The following is a 15,470-nucleotide window of genomic DNA, read 5'->3' on the forward strand; positions in this document are numbered from 1 at the left end:
ATTTATCGCTATGCTTACGAATCTTGGTACTCTCCATGTTGGTGACTCGATTGTTGCAATGAAACTGTGCAAGTTTATGTTAGCTTATGCTTATAAAGCAGTCGAAGCCCTTCCTATATCTCCCCTCATTGATTTCACTATACTTGTCAATTACGGTAAAACTGTAATTACCGTCATTCCAGCATGCTGAACACAAGTCTTTAGATTGCTGATACGTCATGTCGATGTTCACATGATCGTTGTGGATATGTTTCAGAGTCATTTCATCCTGCCGAAATAGCACCAACAAGTTTGCATTGTCACGCACCAGGTGTTTTGAAATACGCGCATATGTTTGACTTAGATAAAAGCTATCGACATCGCGATGCCTGCCCATGCTGAAGTATGCTGTGAAATTATCTTGCTTTTCACAGGCCACATCGTCGAAAATCACAACAGAGTTGGGGCGCGCATCTTTCGGTTTTACAACCTCATCTATCTCGTGAAACGGGAAATAACCCACGCCCTGTACGGGTTCGAGTAATTTTTGCAAAAATTGATACTTTGGCTGGATGAGAGTTCTCGAATAGACCTACGACATTTCCGAATCGCAATCCATTGCCGTGGGTCATGAGTGAGAGAAGAGCGTTAGTTTTACCACAGTTGGATAGACCGCAAAAAATTGCTCTCACGGTATCTGGCAGAAATTTTCCATGTCGTTTTTCCATCTTCTTGTTTCCTCGCCGAACCATTTTGTCGAAATTCGCGACAGGTAGTTTATCAGGCTGATCTTGAAATCTCATGATGCTTGGTTGAAATGACAACGAGAACTAAGATGACGGCATATAAATTCATCCTTTTGTAGAACTCTCGTTAGTTGTTGCCGGACTATGAGGACGTGCACACAGAAGAGATGCGGTGGAGGTTTGCTTAATATAATCATCAATCATCTTCCGGTTGAATTGCACGTGCCGGGGTATCAGTACCGCGGACCTGGAACGAAATTGACCAGGAGGTTAGCTCGTGGCGATTTGGGGATCAATCCGCTGAACGCTGCGGGTGAAGACGACGACATCGCATACGTCAAGAATCAAGATATTGCAGCGAGAAATCTTGCCGACACAGTGCTCGCTGAGAAAGCGTAAATCGCGTCTTGGCCAAGGACGCTAGTGTGGGTTAAAAGGCAGTAGCCTGGGGAGTCACCAACACCATGAAAGCTAAATCTAAGCTCGGACTGGGCTTAGCTGTGAAGCGGTCGAAACTTGGAGTGGCTGCAAAGAAGGAATTTACAACGGATGCGAAGAGTAAACAGCGGAAGAGAACAGTGAATCTCAAATCCATCATCACAGCAGCAAAGGTCGCCATGCAACCAGGTCATAAAGCCGTCGAGTCGGCGTTAGCGGGTGCTCGTGCGGCCGTGCATGGGACTGGGAAGAATGTGCGTGTGCCTCGCGTTATACCGGCTTTAGCTGGTGGTGCTGCGGGTATAGCTAAAGCTGTCAACGAAGCTAGTGTCAACAAATATCGTTTGAACGAAACCAAACGGCACAATGCAACGATGGAGACGATTGCTCTAGGCAAGGGATTATACCTGAGCGCCTACCGCTGCGGCATATGTCTGTATTTACGACTGCCAAAAAACTAGAAAAGCTACAACTCCGAGCTCTTACCAACATTGATAGACGCAACTATGCTGAAAATATTAAAATTTCGCATTTTCGCGGGGTTTTCATGCGGAATGATCTGTCTAAATCGGAAGCAAATATGCGAGAATCCGCAATTAATAATCTTGACGATAAAAACGGCCCAGGGACACATTGGGTAGCGTACAAGAAAACTGCCGAACATGTTCTGTATTTCGATAGTTTCGGTGATTTGAAACCGCCTAAGGACCTGATGAGGTATCTTGGTGTTGCTAGCGTTGAATATAATCATGAGAGGTATCAGGAATATGATACTGTGATTTGCGGCCACTTGTGCCTCAAACTTCTCAGTGAACAGATATAAAAAGACAAGTGTCACATGAGCAAGCATTAGTCATGTCGGAATCGTTGACGTTAACATTGTCAGATATATCCTCTGTGCTGGAGGCTCAATATTTCCCCCCAATCGAGTTATCACCGGAGGAAAACTATGTTCTTGGACTCGACGAGTTCCTGACATTCAATTCATTACCCAATATTCATGAGACGTGTGATGAATTTCACCTGGAACGAGCGGACAAGAGCAGAGAGGTAATCATGATACCCACGGGAAGCTATGAAATTGAGGATATGAAAATTTTCTGTGCAAGGAGCTACCCTCCGACATCACCCTTAGTCTTAGAGCCAACGACAACGTGCTGAACAGTGAAGTCACGTGCAATCAAGTAGTAGACTTTAAACCCAAAGAGTCTATCGGCCGATTATTGGGACTTAGAGCGGTTGAGCTAGCACGAGACGTTACTCATAAATTAGAATTACCAGTGGCCATACTGAAGGCTAATACTTCACGCGTTGAGTGTAACATAACCACAGGGGCGTTCATAAACGAGCGTCGAGCTCACACGATTCACGAATTTTTCTTAACCGTTTCATTACGATATAAGATCGTCTAAGTGCCTACCAACGTCATTTACCTACCAATCGCCGTACAGTCGATACATCATTTACAGCTGAGAATAGTCGATCAAGACGACGAGCTGATTAATTTTCGCGGCGGGTCGATCACTTTGCGTTTACATGTGAAATCACTCAAATAATGGGAATCGTGTTTGAGACGAGAAAGTTGGCAGAAAGTTTGTAACGGTCAACTGGCCAAGGTGGGCGCCAATACACGCTATGACCGTAACATACATAATTTTAAAATAATAAATAAAGACGACGAACGATGACCGACGTATACCCGGATGATGACCCATAACAGAACACCCACAAATAAGGAAAGGACGTCGACAAGGTAATCTGACGAGAGCTCCGGGAGAGTATAAATTGGAGGAACACGAAGAGCGGGCACCAGTTGTCCGGCAAAGCACCGAGCTGCGTCACATTCAGGCGAAGTGTTCCTCGTCCAGAGGACACTCTCGAATTTAGCTTCATAAAGTTAGAGTAGAACTTTAAGCAAAGAACTTAGTTCAGAAGTAGTATGATATTATAATTTTAGAGTCCGCGATAGCCCGGGACCGCTGAAGAGATTCAATGAAGATAGGATAGACCCATTTAGTTAAGAAATTTGAGCTGTAGGGACCATTTTAGGAGCAGAGCCTATAAAATCTACCAAATATTATCATTTCTTGATTTTTAGTTTTAATTTTGATTCTCTACAATTAAGTTCATGAACCCAAATCGCCAACTGCGAACAATACCAATTATATTTAAATTAATACTATTAAAGCCTATTTACTGTCAAAATTACACACTTGTCTGTCTCGTTGTCCAACAATCTCCACGAACTCAAAGTTTCACCTTGTGAGGGGGGGGGGGGGGGGGGGAGTAAACCGACAGACAGCCAAGGTAATCCCTGGTCTGGAGGATTGGCGGTGTTTAGGGTCAGTAACCCACGACTGAAAATAGGCAGGCGACTCTGTTTACTCCGAGTTCGCAATTAGAAGAGAGTACTGGAAAGCCCGTATCTCCGACTAGGTGACATACGCCTCTTTCACTTGTGTCTAGCTGGAAGCAACGGCCAAACAAGCCCTTGCCTTACAAAAGGGAGCAACTGGCGGAGGTGCCTGTTCACATATCCAGGCGGCTTCGGTGCTACCCAAGTCCGCATAGTTTGACAGTCCAAGGTTTTTGGGGTCTCATAAGCTGATCCTGCTTTTTACCCATCTGAGGGGATCCTTTATATGTATACTTGTTCGTTCATTGAAATTTCACAAAGAACACCACAATAACGGGTTTATCTCATAGGCGCTGGCCTCGAGGTAAACCGTACTCGTTACAAGTTATAAAAGTGAGACATCATGGTTGAAAATCATCAGTCGCCCGGTACCTTTGACGATGCTCACACCCTCCACGAGGCTGACACCTCTGAACGTTCGGTTTCTCCGGAGCCTAGGTCTTCCATTATGTGGAAATTTTGGAAAATGAGAATTCGTGTTCGCTGCATCCTGTGTGTGTTATTATGGAAGAAATAATAAGAACACCGAAGCCTGTGGCATTGGACAAATCGATTGCGCACTCTGAGATTCATGCTCAACAGCCGTTTGCATCATCCACCTTCAAAAACAACGATGAAATCCATATTGTTGTTTAACATCAAGACTTGTGCTTACTGCCCAGTAAAAGCTCTCTACACATTTACGAAAAAATTACAAAGGACGATGGTGTCAATGCGGTGACAACCACGAAATTGATCAATATGTTTGTTTGCCATTTGTTTAAGGAAGCTCGCTACGAGTTGAATGCTGTGGAGATTGATCGGAATAAAAATGTTGGTATCACCAGCTTTATGAAGGGACACTTATCCCTGAGTCCGAGTCGGCAATATAAGCTGGCGAATACCGGTTGCTTAAGTGGTGATACCCAACTAACTGATGCTTCTGGAAGTTTAGACGTTGTTTCACGTTGAATTATTTGCTCGGCTTCACCGAAGATTATTATCGAGTCATCATCAATGCCAAACACGAGTTGATTCTCAGACGTTCCAACACCAATTTGAATGCAGTGATTCAGACCCCACACACGGAAAACTTCAAAATTACTGAACCGTACTCGTTACAAGGAAATTCGCTACGAGTTGAACGGTGTAGAGATTGATCGGAATAAAAATGTTAGTATCACCAAAGTTATGAAGGGGCACTTATCTCTAAGTCCCGGTCAGCAATATAATCTGGAGAATACCGGTTGGTTGAGCGGTGATATCTAACTAACTGATGCTTCTGGAAATTCCAACGTTGTTCTGTCGTTGAATTATATGCTAGGTTTCGCCGAATATTATTGTCGAGTCATCGTGAATGGCAAACACAAGTTGATTCTCACACGTTCCAACACCGATTTGAATGCGGTGATTCAGAACCCGCCGACGGAAAACTTCAAAATTACCCTTAATAAAATCGAGTGGTTGCTACCCTACATCAAACTGGCCGATAAACCGAAAACCCAGCTACTCAACTACATTGCCAACAATCCGGCCATATACATGAGTTTGCATTCTTCGGAAATGTATGTGTATCGGATGCTCCCGTCAACGTCGCGAGACATGTGGGCGGTCAAGAAATCGACGCAGTTGGAGAAGCTGAGATATGTCGTTCTGGGATTCCAAACTGCAAGAAGAAACGATCCCCTGAAAAATGTCAGTGAATTGATCATTGTCGAATCAGAGATGTAAACCTCTTCCTCAATCCGCAGTGTTATCCCTACAGAAATTTTGATCTGGATGTATCCAATAATCAGTACGCCATTCTCTACAACATGTATGTCCAGTTTCAAACGGCCTGCTACGACGAAGAGGCCGAACCTCTGTTATCGGAGCGTGAATTTATAAACCAAGCTCCCCCTGTCGTTATCGATTGCTCGAAACGAAATGAATCGTTGAAAACCGGACCGGTGGATATTTGATTGGAATTTGAAGCGAGCGTGGAATTTGCCGCAATCACCGCACGCCATTGCATGATCTTGCACGATCGTGTTGTCGAGTACAGCCCGATTAGTGGCACTGTTAAGAAATGAGTATAAGTCAATTTTGGGATAGGATGTTTAATCATTACTATTGTGTGAATAAAGAAAATATGTGTAAGGTTATTTGCTCAATTGAAAATAAGACGATCTATCACCATTCTTATGTCTAAGCCGAAAACCGAATGTAATTAGTGATCAATAGTAAACATCTATTCAAAGCATCCAACCGTTATTTTTTGAAACGTTCTATTTCACCTAACCACATGATGAAAAAAGTTGCCATCTTGCGGCGAGCATTGGAAACATCACGCAGACTCGATCGGTGAAATATCGATTGATCGATAATGTGGTGGGGCGCCACATGTGACAAACCTGCGGCAACACCCTGTAACATCAACTGTCGGTAAGATCAGAAATAACAATTTCGTCGGTAAAATGTTTGCCATCCAACAATGAAAAATTTGAAATGTCTGCTCATCTGACGGCAAAAAAATCAAAATAGCCGCTCATCCGACTGGGCAAAAATCACATTGTTAAACCACCTTCCGGTAAAATCGGATGAAATTATAGGTGGTGTTATTTATGTTAACGCTTCAGCCGGTAACAATATCGTAGGTAAGGCTTTCCATAACGGTGGTAACAAAGCGACTGTCGGTAAGGTAGGAATCGGGACTACTCTGCCGGTACGCCGCCATTTTTTGGTCCAGAACTCTTATATCTATACTACTCTCCAAAAATATTGCATGCAGTTAATAAAAAAGTGTAACCCATCTGTCAAGCCACTGTCCGTGTGTCCGTGATGCTCCTTTCACGCGTAAATACCTTTTTTGATTCAAACGATTTTATGAAATATTCATTTGATCGTCTGATGCAGAAAAAATTACGAATTAATTTTTTTAGAGCTTCATTCTCCATCGAAGATTCCAATTTCCTCATATCCTGAATGTACATATAGGCCGGTTTTGCGTAAAGAAAATGTCTTGTTGCGTGGAAATGTGAAAGCATTTTTTCACGGTAGTTGAATGTATCTTCCAATTCCTTATTCTCTCTGCTTAACAAATTTCATCACAATAGTAATTACTTCTAAATATTGTACCCACAGCTTTCCAGTAGGACCTTTATTTTGTTGTTTTGAAAATGTAATCGCTTGATGGGTGATTACTTAATGGCAAGTAAATGATCCGTGACTCGATATATACCTCGTCTTTTGTAATAAATTCTATGAATTCACCCCTACCAGGTATATTTGGTACATTTTTCCACTTTTCAAGTATTCATTACACCCCAATTGATGTCATATCTGCGACAGTGAGTACCGTTTCCAATCTTGACATAAGATAGTGATCCTGAACTTTGTCATGTCGAATCAAAATTTGTATGATTCTCATGAAATGGCATATATTTGAGTCGTCAATAGTGGCCTCATTATAATCGGTTTTATTGTCAAAATATTGAACGAAACAGCCATCTTTCAGTAGCGTCATTAAAGACCGAGGAAAAAAAAGACCTAAAGTCTCATACAACAGTGTTTGTCTGTATGGTGCCAAAACATCTAAGGATGCTAAAATATACACCAAACGTTTTGACTCGTGATGCATAAACAGAAACCCAAAGCTGTAAAGGAGAAAGATATGACCTCGGACGAATCGCATGAAAAATAGTGGACATTTGAATTGAAGCGTCTCTAATTCGCCTGTTTCATCTTTCAAAATTATCGCTTCCGAAGAAAAAAGCAAGGAATCAGAGATAGCTTCATTTGAGTTGTTAAACATGATATCGAGCAGTGGATAATACTCAGTTTTGCAAGCTACTTAACGAATATTGCGTCAAAGAATCTCTGCAGCTACTGCTAGAATCCTGAACTCTCCTTCCTGAGGGTCCTGTTTCTGATTTTCGTACCAAGTTTTGTTGACATTATATTTTGCGTCTTGTGAGCAAACAATAGTTAATCCTCCAGTTTTAGTGGTGAAAATGATTGTCTCCGTATCTTTCTTCTAGGTTTTTTTTTTTGATTTTTTTGTCATCTGACTAGTAATCTTCTAATACTCTCCTCAATTCCGCCAAAGTGAACTAGCAGTCGTTATTTTTTTCGACATAGGAAAAAATAGGCTCTGTACCTGTACTTTCGCAACACGCATGAACATTTGATTTAAAACATAACGATTGAAACATCTTTATTCACGTCAAATAATTGCTCATGGTGGATACGTTGCTTCGATCTGTACACTGTTCACTAAGGTCACCTTCTGATCTATTGACTAACTGTGTCGTCTCTTATCGTGACGACATGCCGTGTTGCAGTTTTTGTCGAACGTAGGAGACGTCCTGAATTTGAGGTAACGACTCTCGCGTCCGAGAGAATAACACCGAGGTTTACATATGTTTTTGTATGGATTATTGAGATTGTCTCGACTTCAACTGCTATTTTGCATTTTCACATACCGTTATACTCACTCAGACTACATTCACGCACACATGCTTGAACATTCCGAACATTTTTATACATACATATTTTTGTTTTACTAATTAAACTATATTTACAAAAGGGGCGCCGCCCGCTAGGACATAGTGGCGGAGAAGCAATAGTGAATCATATGAAATTAGCACGAAGATCGAAAATGTATTTTGTTTTTTTTTTTGTTTTTAATCGTTAATTGAAACTTGATTCCAAACAGTTGACAATACCGCACGAAGCGGTGACACGGTTTGCATTGACTTGTTAGACGTTTACCAGAGAATTGTTCATTTGTCGTCAACGGTCCTAGATAACACGCTTTTTGCATCGACACAATCCTGGTATAAAGTATCCCTACTTGCTGGGAAATCAGAAGTAGGATCGGATTTGATAGATCTAATGTGGAGGATGCAAATTTTAGTAATTGGTCGTTTTAATAGTGACTGAGCGGTGTTAATTGTCGCGACACGTATGCGATCGTCGGGACTCGGATGACACTCGGTTATTCGACCTAAAAGCCATTTTGCTGGTGGCATATGTTCGTTTCGCACGAGCACTAAATCACCGACTCGCAAGTTGTTTCTAATTTGTGTCCATTTTGGTTGGATTTGAAGCGAATGAATGTATTCGCTTGACCAGCGTTTCCAAAATACCTCCAGCATTTGTCGCAAGAGTTTGCACCGAGACAATCGATTCTCGTTGAGATTGAGCAAGGATGGCATCGGAACACTAGTTAGCGGTGTACCTATCAGAAAATGTCCTGGTGTGAGTGTGGAAAGCGCTTCAGGTTCGGCACCTCAGGAACCGATGGGTCACGAGTTGAGGCATGCTTCTATTTGTGTTGATAGCGTTGTGAATTCCTCGAACGTTACAGTTTTTGCACCTAAAACGCGTCTTGAATTACGTTTTGTACATTTTATACCCACTTTCCATAGACCTCTGAAGTGGAAGAATCCTAGAGGAATAAAATATCAGGTGGCGTTGTCAGTGACTAATACATTGCTTAGATCGGTATTTCGTATTATTGATCTGTACGCATTTTGAAGTACTTTGTCTGCTCCTATAAAGGTGGTACCGTTATCGCTGTATAGATCGGATTGTAACCCGCACCGTGTGACAAAGCGACGGAAAGCAGCAAGAAAGGCTTCCTTTGTATAGTCTGAAACGAGCTCGAGATTTAACTGTGCGAGTTGACAGGCAAACGAATGGAACGAGGTATGATTTGAACGATTTGTGACCTCAACCTTTTAAAGTACGAACTTACAAAGGACCTGCGTAGTCAAGCCCGCTGTCTTGAAATGGACGACTTGGAGTAGTTCGTGTGGCGGGTAAGTTTCCCATGATTTGCTACGGTACCGCAGCGTGCTCTCGAACACGCGTAACGCATTTGTGTAAAAGATTTCCCACAAACGATCATTGGCCTACAATCCAATAATTTTGTAGTAAAAAACTGGTCGTAAGTTGTGGACCACTATGTAGGAAGCGTAAATGCGAGTGTTCTACGATTGGAGTAGTAATACGATGTCTTGGCAAAATTATAGGATGTTTTTCATCGAACGATAGAAATGATCGTTAAAGACGACTACCTACGCGGAGAATACTGAATTCGTCGATAAAGGGATTGAGTGACCGTATATTTATTGTTGTAAGAACTCGGACTGTGCAATTTTGATCTAATATTGTTTTTCGTTAAGGATTTCATCGCCTGAAAGTCTGAATTTTGACGCGCGAGGTTCACGTTTAACGTACGCGACGATACTCATGCAATATGCAGTGATGCGTAAGAGTCTGGGCCATGACGAGATTTCAGTGGGGAGTTCCCAGGATGGAGTCGGTACCGCTGCAACGTGCACGGTTTGTTCGGAAATGGTTTTCTATCCGAGTGCGATTTCGGGCACACATGGCCACGATGTTTTGTTATTTTTAAGCCACGGTAGCCTTTGCCACCATAGATGATGGTTGTAAAGCTCTGATGCTGTTAGTCCCCAGGACGCACAGTCCGCGTGATTTTGAGCTGTAGGAACATGATTCCATGTGACCCTAGGAACTTGGGTTTGTATCAAAGCTACTAGATTAGCAACGAACGTAGGCCAAGCAGATGGATGCTCTTTGAGCCATGACAGAACGACGGTAGAGTCGCTCCATGCGTAAGTAGTATACGATGTTAATGGCATCGGGTCTATAACGTATCTGATTAATATTGCGAACAGCGTTGCTGTGCATAACTCGAGTCGCGGTACGATAACGGTTCGTACCGGCACAACTTTTGACTTAGCTGTTAACAGGCTAATTTGAGCGTCATTATCTTCATCGACTACGCGTAAGTGAAAGAAGGCTGCGTACGCGCGAGTGGAGGCGTCCGCGAAACCGTGAATTTGACACTGAGTCTCGTTTGACTTGAGCTGATTCCGTCTGGGCATTGATATAATGTTGATGTCGGTTATATTGGCGCAATAATTTGTCCATTTTTCGGCTAAATCAGGGGGGACTTCGTCATCTAAATCTGATTACAAAATTGAGAGCTCTTGAATTAATATTTTTGCAACAATAAACACCGGCGATAACCAACCGAGGGGATCAAATAATTTCGCGATTACTGACAATACAGCGCGTTTCGTAAGGCGATCTTGTTTCGGCATTGCGGCGTTGAAGCAGAATGCATCGGTTTCCGGTAACCAACTAATACCGAGAACTTTAATTGGTTCGCACGAATTGAAGAATCGAATTTTTGTGACTTCTCGATCTGTTTTTGGAATTTTCTCCAATAGTGGAGGGTAACTTGCCATCCATTTACGTAATGTAAAGGCTCCGCGAGTTAGTAATTTCTCAATTTCGAGTCGTAGTGAATTTTCAGTAGTTTCGTCATTTGCTCCGAATAACGTGTCGTCTACACAGAATTGTTGGCGCAGTATTGGAGCTGCCAACGGGAGGTAATTTTCTTCATCTGCAGCTAATTATTTGAGTACGTGGTTTGCTAGATACGGGGCAGATGCGGTACCGTGTGTGGCCGTAACAAATCGGCACGGAACTATTGGGGTACTGGGCTTTGAGCGCCACAGTACCTATTGATACCTCGTGTCTTCAGGGTCGACGAGAATCTGTCTGTACATTTTTGTAATATCAGCAGTGAAACTGAATTGATGTGTGCGCCACTTCAAGATCATGGCTGGTAAGTCAGCTTGAAGTTTTGGACCTACCATGAGATGGTCATTAAGTGACATAGCGTTGGACGTTCGACTCGATGCATTGAATACCACTCGTAATCTTGTAGTACTACTGTCTTTGATTACAGGGTGGTGCGGTAGGAAAATATCGGGATCGGATTCTGGGGAATTGAAAGTCGTCGATACCATATGCCCGAGATCTAAATATTCCTGCATAAAATCACAGTACGGAGTGACTAGCTCAGGAATACGTGTGAATTTACGTTCTAATTTGAGCATCCAATTTACCGCTGTTCGGTTTGATTCACCAAGTTCAACAGCATCTGAGTTCTTAAATGGTAGTTTAACTTGATAACGTCCGTCTGGTAAACGTCTATGTGTCGCAGCAAAGTGCGTTTCACATTGATTTTCGGTCCTTTGTGAGAGGTGAACAGATAGTAATTTCTTCGAGTTCCCAAAAACGTCTTAGTTCTAGCGATAAGTTTGACTCTGAGATCGTTGGATGAGTATTTAAGTTGGTCAAATTCTCGCTCGTGTTTGTCGCAACTGGTCCTGAGAGAATTTTCTGCACTGGGCGATCCAGACGGCCCACGTTTTATCCTTTACGTAGAATACTCGCATAAATTTCTGCCCCGAGAATTAATTGGATCGGATCAGCACTATTTTGATCAGGATCAACTAACTCGAGATTATTCAAATGATTCCAATTCAGACTGGTTACGGTACCTTTTGCTACGTACGAGGTTAATTTTTGAACAACAAGAGCTTTGCATTTCATTGACGAACCATTGCGATTGCAGGGTTTGAGAGTTAACGAAACAACAGACCGGCCAATGCCTGCTGCTGAGCCCCCCAATTCCGGTGACCGTTGACTGTACTTTTCTCCGCGGTAGTTGTAAGTTTTGAACAATCGACTCGGTCAAGAATGAATTTTGCGATGCCTGATCGAAGAGCGCTCGAACTTTCATAATTCGCCCGTTTGGCGCCTCGAGCCATACCCAAGCAGTGGCTAGCATAACAGCACTCGAAGCAGGCTGTTTCTCAAATGCATGAAGAGATTGCACACTAGTGGATGCGCTTGTGCCACTACCGAATTCAGGTTGCTTCGGTATCGAAGCTTTGAGCGATTGAATTTGTGTACAGTATTCCCTGAAAGGACCGCTACTGATGTTTGTTCAATTTTCCGTTTATGTGGAAAATCGGCATTATACATGAGTGTGAGATGCTTCTTCTTGCAATGAAATCACACGTGCTTGCTTGGGCATGGCTGAGTGTTGTGATTAATTGATAAACAATTATAACACCAACGTTTTTCGCGAACCAGTTTTTGTCTTTGTTCGACCATCGTGATTTTGAGCAATTCGCACTTATAAGTGGAATGCTCACTATCGCGTGCATGACATTTCATTGTCGTAGACAAATGGGATTTAACTGAATTTGTGGTACTTTTTCCGGTATCAGTTTTTTTACCCGTTATGCTCGATGTATGTATTGACATTGCCTCGAGGACACGAATTCGGTAATCAAGAAAATTTGTGATTTCGTCATAGATGGGATAATACTCTTTTTAACTTATTTCATTTCTCATTCTCGTCGAGAGCCTGGGTCAAGCTGGCGGATGATTACAAACGCTAAAATATTATCCCACGTGTCTACGTTACGATTCAAATTCTTCAACGCGCGCACAGCTTTGCAAGTCTCTAGAAATATTTGATATTGGAAACTGTCTAGTGCTGTACATGAGGTTTATGTAACTGAAACTACGTTCATACAATTTGAACGAGTTTTTACTCGTTGCATTACCTTCAAAGTTGTGAAAAAGAACTTTTGTGCACTACCTCCGTCAACAACTCAACTACTTCGTAGTTTTTATCAATACTATCATCCGCGGAAATTATCCCCGACTTTATTCCCTTGTTACATAATGTACTGGTTTTTGACAGGAGCCAGCACAGACAATCGAATTTGTGGTGTGTGCCCATTATATAGGAACTTTTTACTCGTGAGAGGCTTTCACGCACTTACCGCTCCTACGGCATATTACTCTCCTCGCAAAATCCCTATTTCATGCGCACTTTCCATGAAAATAACTCTCCTTAAGATGGTACCTCAATATGTTTAGGAATGGTGGGGTGACAAGTGTAGAAAAATTGGAAATAACATAGGAGATAACATGAAATTCATGAACACGAAAAGCCCATTTAATCCTTTTAGTCACAGTGGGATGCTCAACATCCCATCTTAAAAATTTCTATATCCTAGCCTTATAACATTTTATTTTCAACTTCGAATGATCTTTGTTACTTCGTATAACCCCAAACATCACCAAGTAACAAGATTCGGCCAGAATCGTCGAATATTGACAATTTTTTCTATTGTACATTCGCCATGTTGGATATAGAAATTATCAAATTTTGACGTCAAATTCGTACTCAGTGATCCCTCAGAAGCCCTCAAGTAATGAAATTCAGGCCATAATATTGAGTTTAAAAATGCCTGACTTAGAGGGTTGATCGGGTTTCCTATGGCACAAAGTTCAATTATAAACAAATCCGAATATATAAAGATTAAAATATATTAAGCCACAATGTGAAGTCGTAAAATGGACAAGAAATTAGCATACGGAGATATAAAATTGCCAGAATTTTTCCAGTTTACCTTTCCGCATTTCGACTATTCTATCTTACAACTTTGTGCATTCCAAAATTCTATAAAAGAGATTGTGGTAATTTTAAAAATCTGACGTAAAGACTCTTTCCTTCCATAAATTTTGCAAATTGTCACCCATTCTCTTGTAATTTTCTATGAAGAGGCAAAGAAAAAGGTACACCAATAGCCTGCTTAACTCGCTTGTGTACCATCATAAATGAGATTTTTACCAAAAAGAAACGAGTACTATGATCTCTTTTACTATCTCAACAGAGCTGAAAGTAAGTACCTTATTATCATCCATCACACTATTCATATTTTCTATCCAAACAGCATCAACCGGGCCGTCAAAGAGTATCCATTTCTCATCTGGGGTATCTTCTGTTGATAAAGTAAAATATCAAAATATCGAAAATTATGATCATTTGCTGGCCTTGGTTTCAAAAATTTTGCATTCATCAGTCCAATTTCTCTTAAGTGTCCAGATATTTACCTGCACAAGTCTTCCGCATGATAGAAGATATCACACCGTCGAGCCATTCACCAGTCAACAGGTTGTATTCTCCATACAACTCACCAAGGTTCGAAGCCTTTGGATTAATTGGATACTCAAACACGAGATTCGCACCAGGTTTCCCATCTTTTTTCATTTGTGACAAAGTGTTCTTTAGCAACTTCCATGTCACTGATTTGGCTGTATTCGATTGTCCGACAATCATGGTCGAATGTCGAGAATTTTTTGTTTCGTAAAGTTCAATCACTTTCGTAATCGTAATTGGAATGACCTAGAATATTGATATCTGAGATAAGAAACCTATGCAACAATTTCAAGACCAATTTATTACTAATGCATTGTGATCTAAGGATCAAATGGCAGAGTTAAGTTTCTTTTATGAATTTCTATCGATGGAGCTACGACGAGAGTGTGAATGCGTCAAGAAAGTTACGGAGGCTGGTAAGAAAAATTGAAATGTAGTCACGTGACTCAAGTTTTTGCACCTTATTGATTGATATTAATTACGTTACTATGCAAAACCTCAAACGGGTGGTCTATATAGATGCCAAGTATTTATTAGTTAAAGTTGTACTTCTTATACGCGGATGCTTATGGCGGTATGTGAGAGGCATGCGGCAAAATGCCGCTTACCGTCAAAATGTCGGACAAATAATGTAGACATATTAACGATAAATTATCTTAATGGTATATGGTACTCTAAAGAAAATGTACGCGATGTATGAAGATCTTTATCTGTTTCGTTTGCAAATGATAGTAAAAAATATGAAGTCTTTCACACGTGATTCCACATATAATGCTCGAACGAATGCTCATAAAATAATTTTTTGGAATTGTATAATAGCGAAATACAACTTAGTTCATTTGCAAAAAGTGATTACATGACAAACGATGCATATTACAGTAGTAATTTCTCGAAGACCATTACCTTGAAGATTTTAATTTTTAATTTTATTGGTTCAGAACGTCGTCATGAAGAATCTGCCGGGCCCGTATATGAGCATAGGCCTAATAACGAGAGTGGATACATAAGGAGGACTCCAGACCAAGGTTTGACCTACTGTGCATACCGTACCATGGAAAATTTGAAATCCACGATGACGTCACAG

The 15,470-nt window shown here is 41.4% G+C and overlaps 1 protein-coding gene across 1 annotated transcript in view; it reads right to left on the reverse strand.

The window, feature by feature from the left end:
- The window catches only part of LOC124308425 (dynein axonemal heavy chain 2), a 618,723-nt gene that overhangs the window by 267,667 nt on the left and 335,586 nt on the right, over positions 1–15,470 (reverse strand). The window contains exons 18-19 of the mRNA XM_046771133.1: positions 14,341–14,632; positions 14,137–14,228 (exon numbers count right to left, since the gene is read on the reverse strand). Of these exons, the coding sequence (XP_046627089.1) occupies positions 14,137–14,228; positions 14,341–14,632 (384 nt within the window). The remainder of the gene's footprint in view (positions 1–14,136; positions 14,229–14,340; positions 14,633–15,470) is intronic.

The sequence above is a fragment of the Neodiprion virginianus genome, chromosome 7 (genome assembly GCF_021901495.1).
Source record: "Neodiprion virginianus isolate iyNeoVirg1 chromosome 7, iyNeoVirg1.1, whole genome shotgun sequence".
NCBI classification, from domain to species: Eukaryota; Metazoa; Arthropoda; class Insecta; order Hymenoptera; family Diprionidae; genus Neodiprion; species Neodiprion virginianus.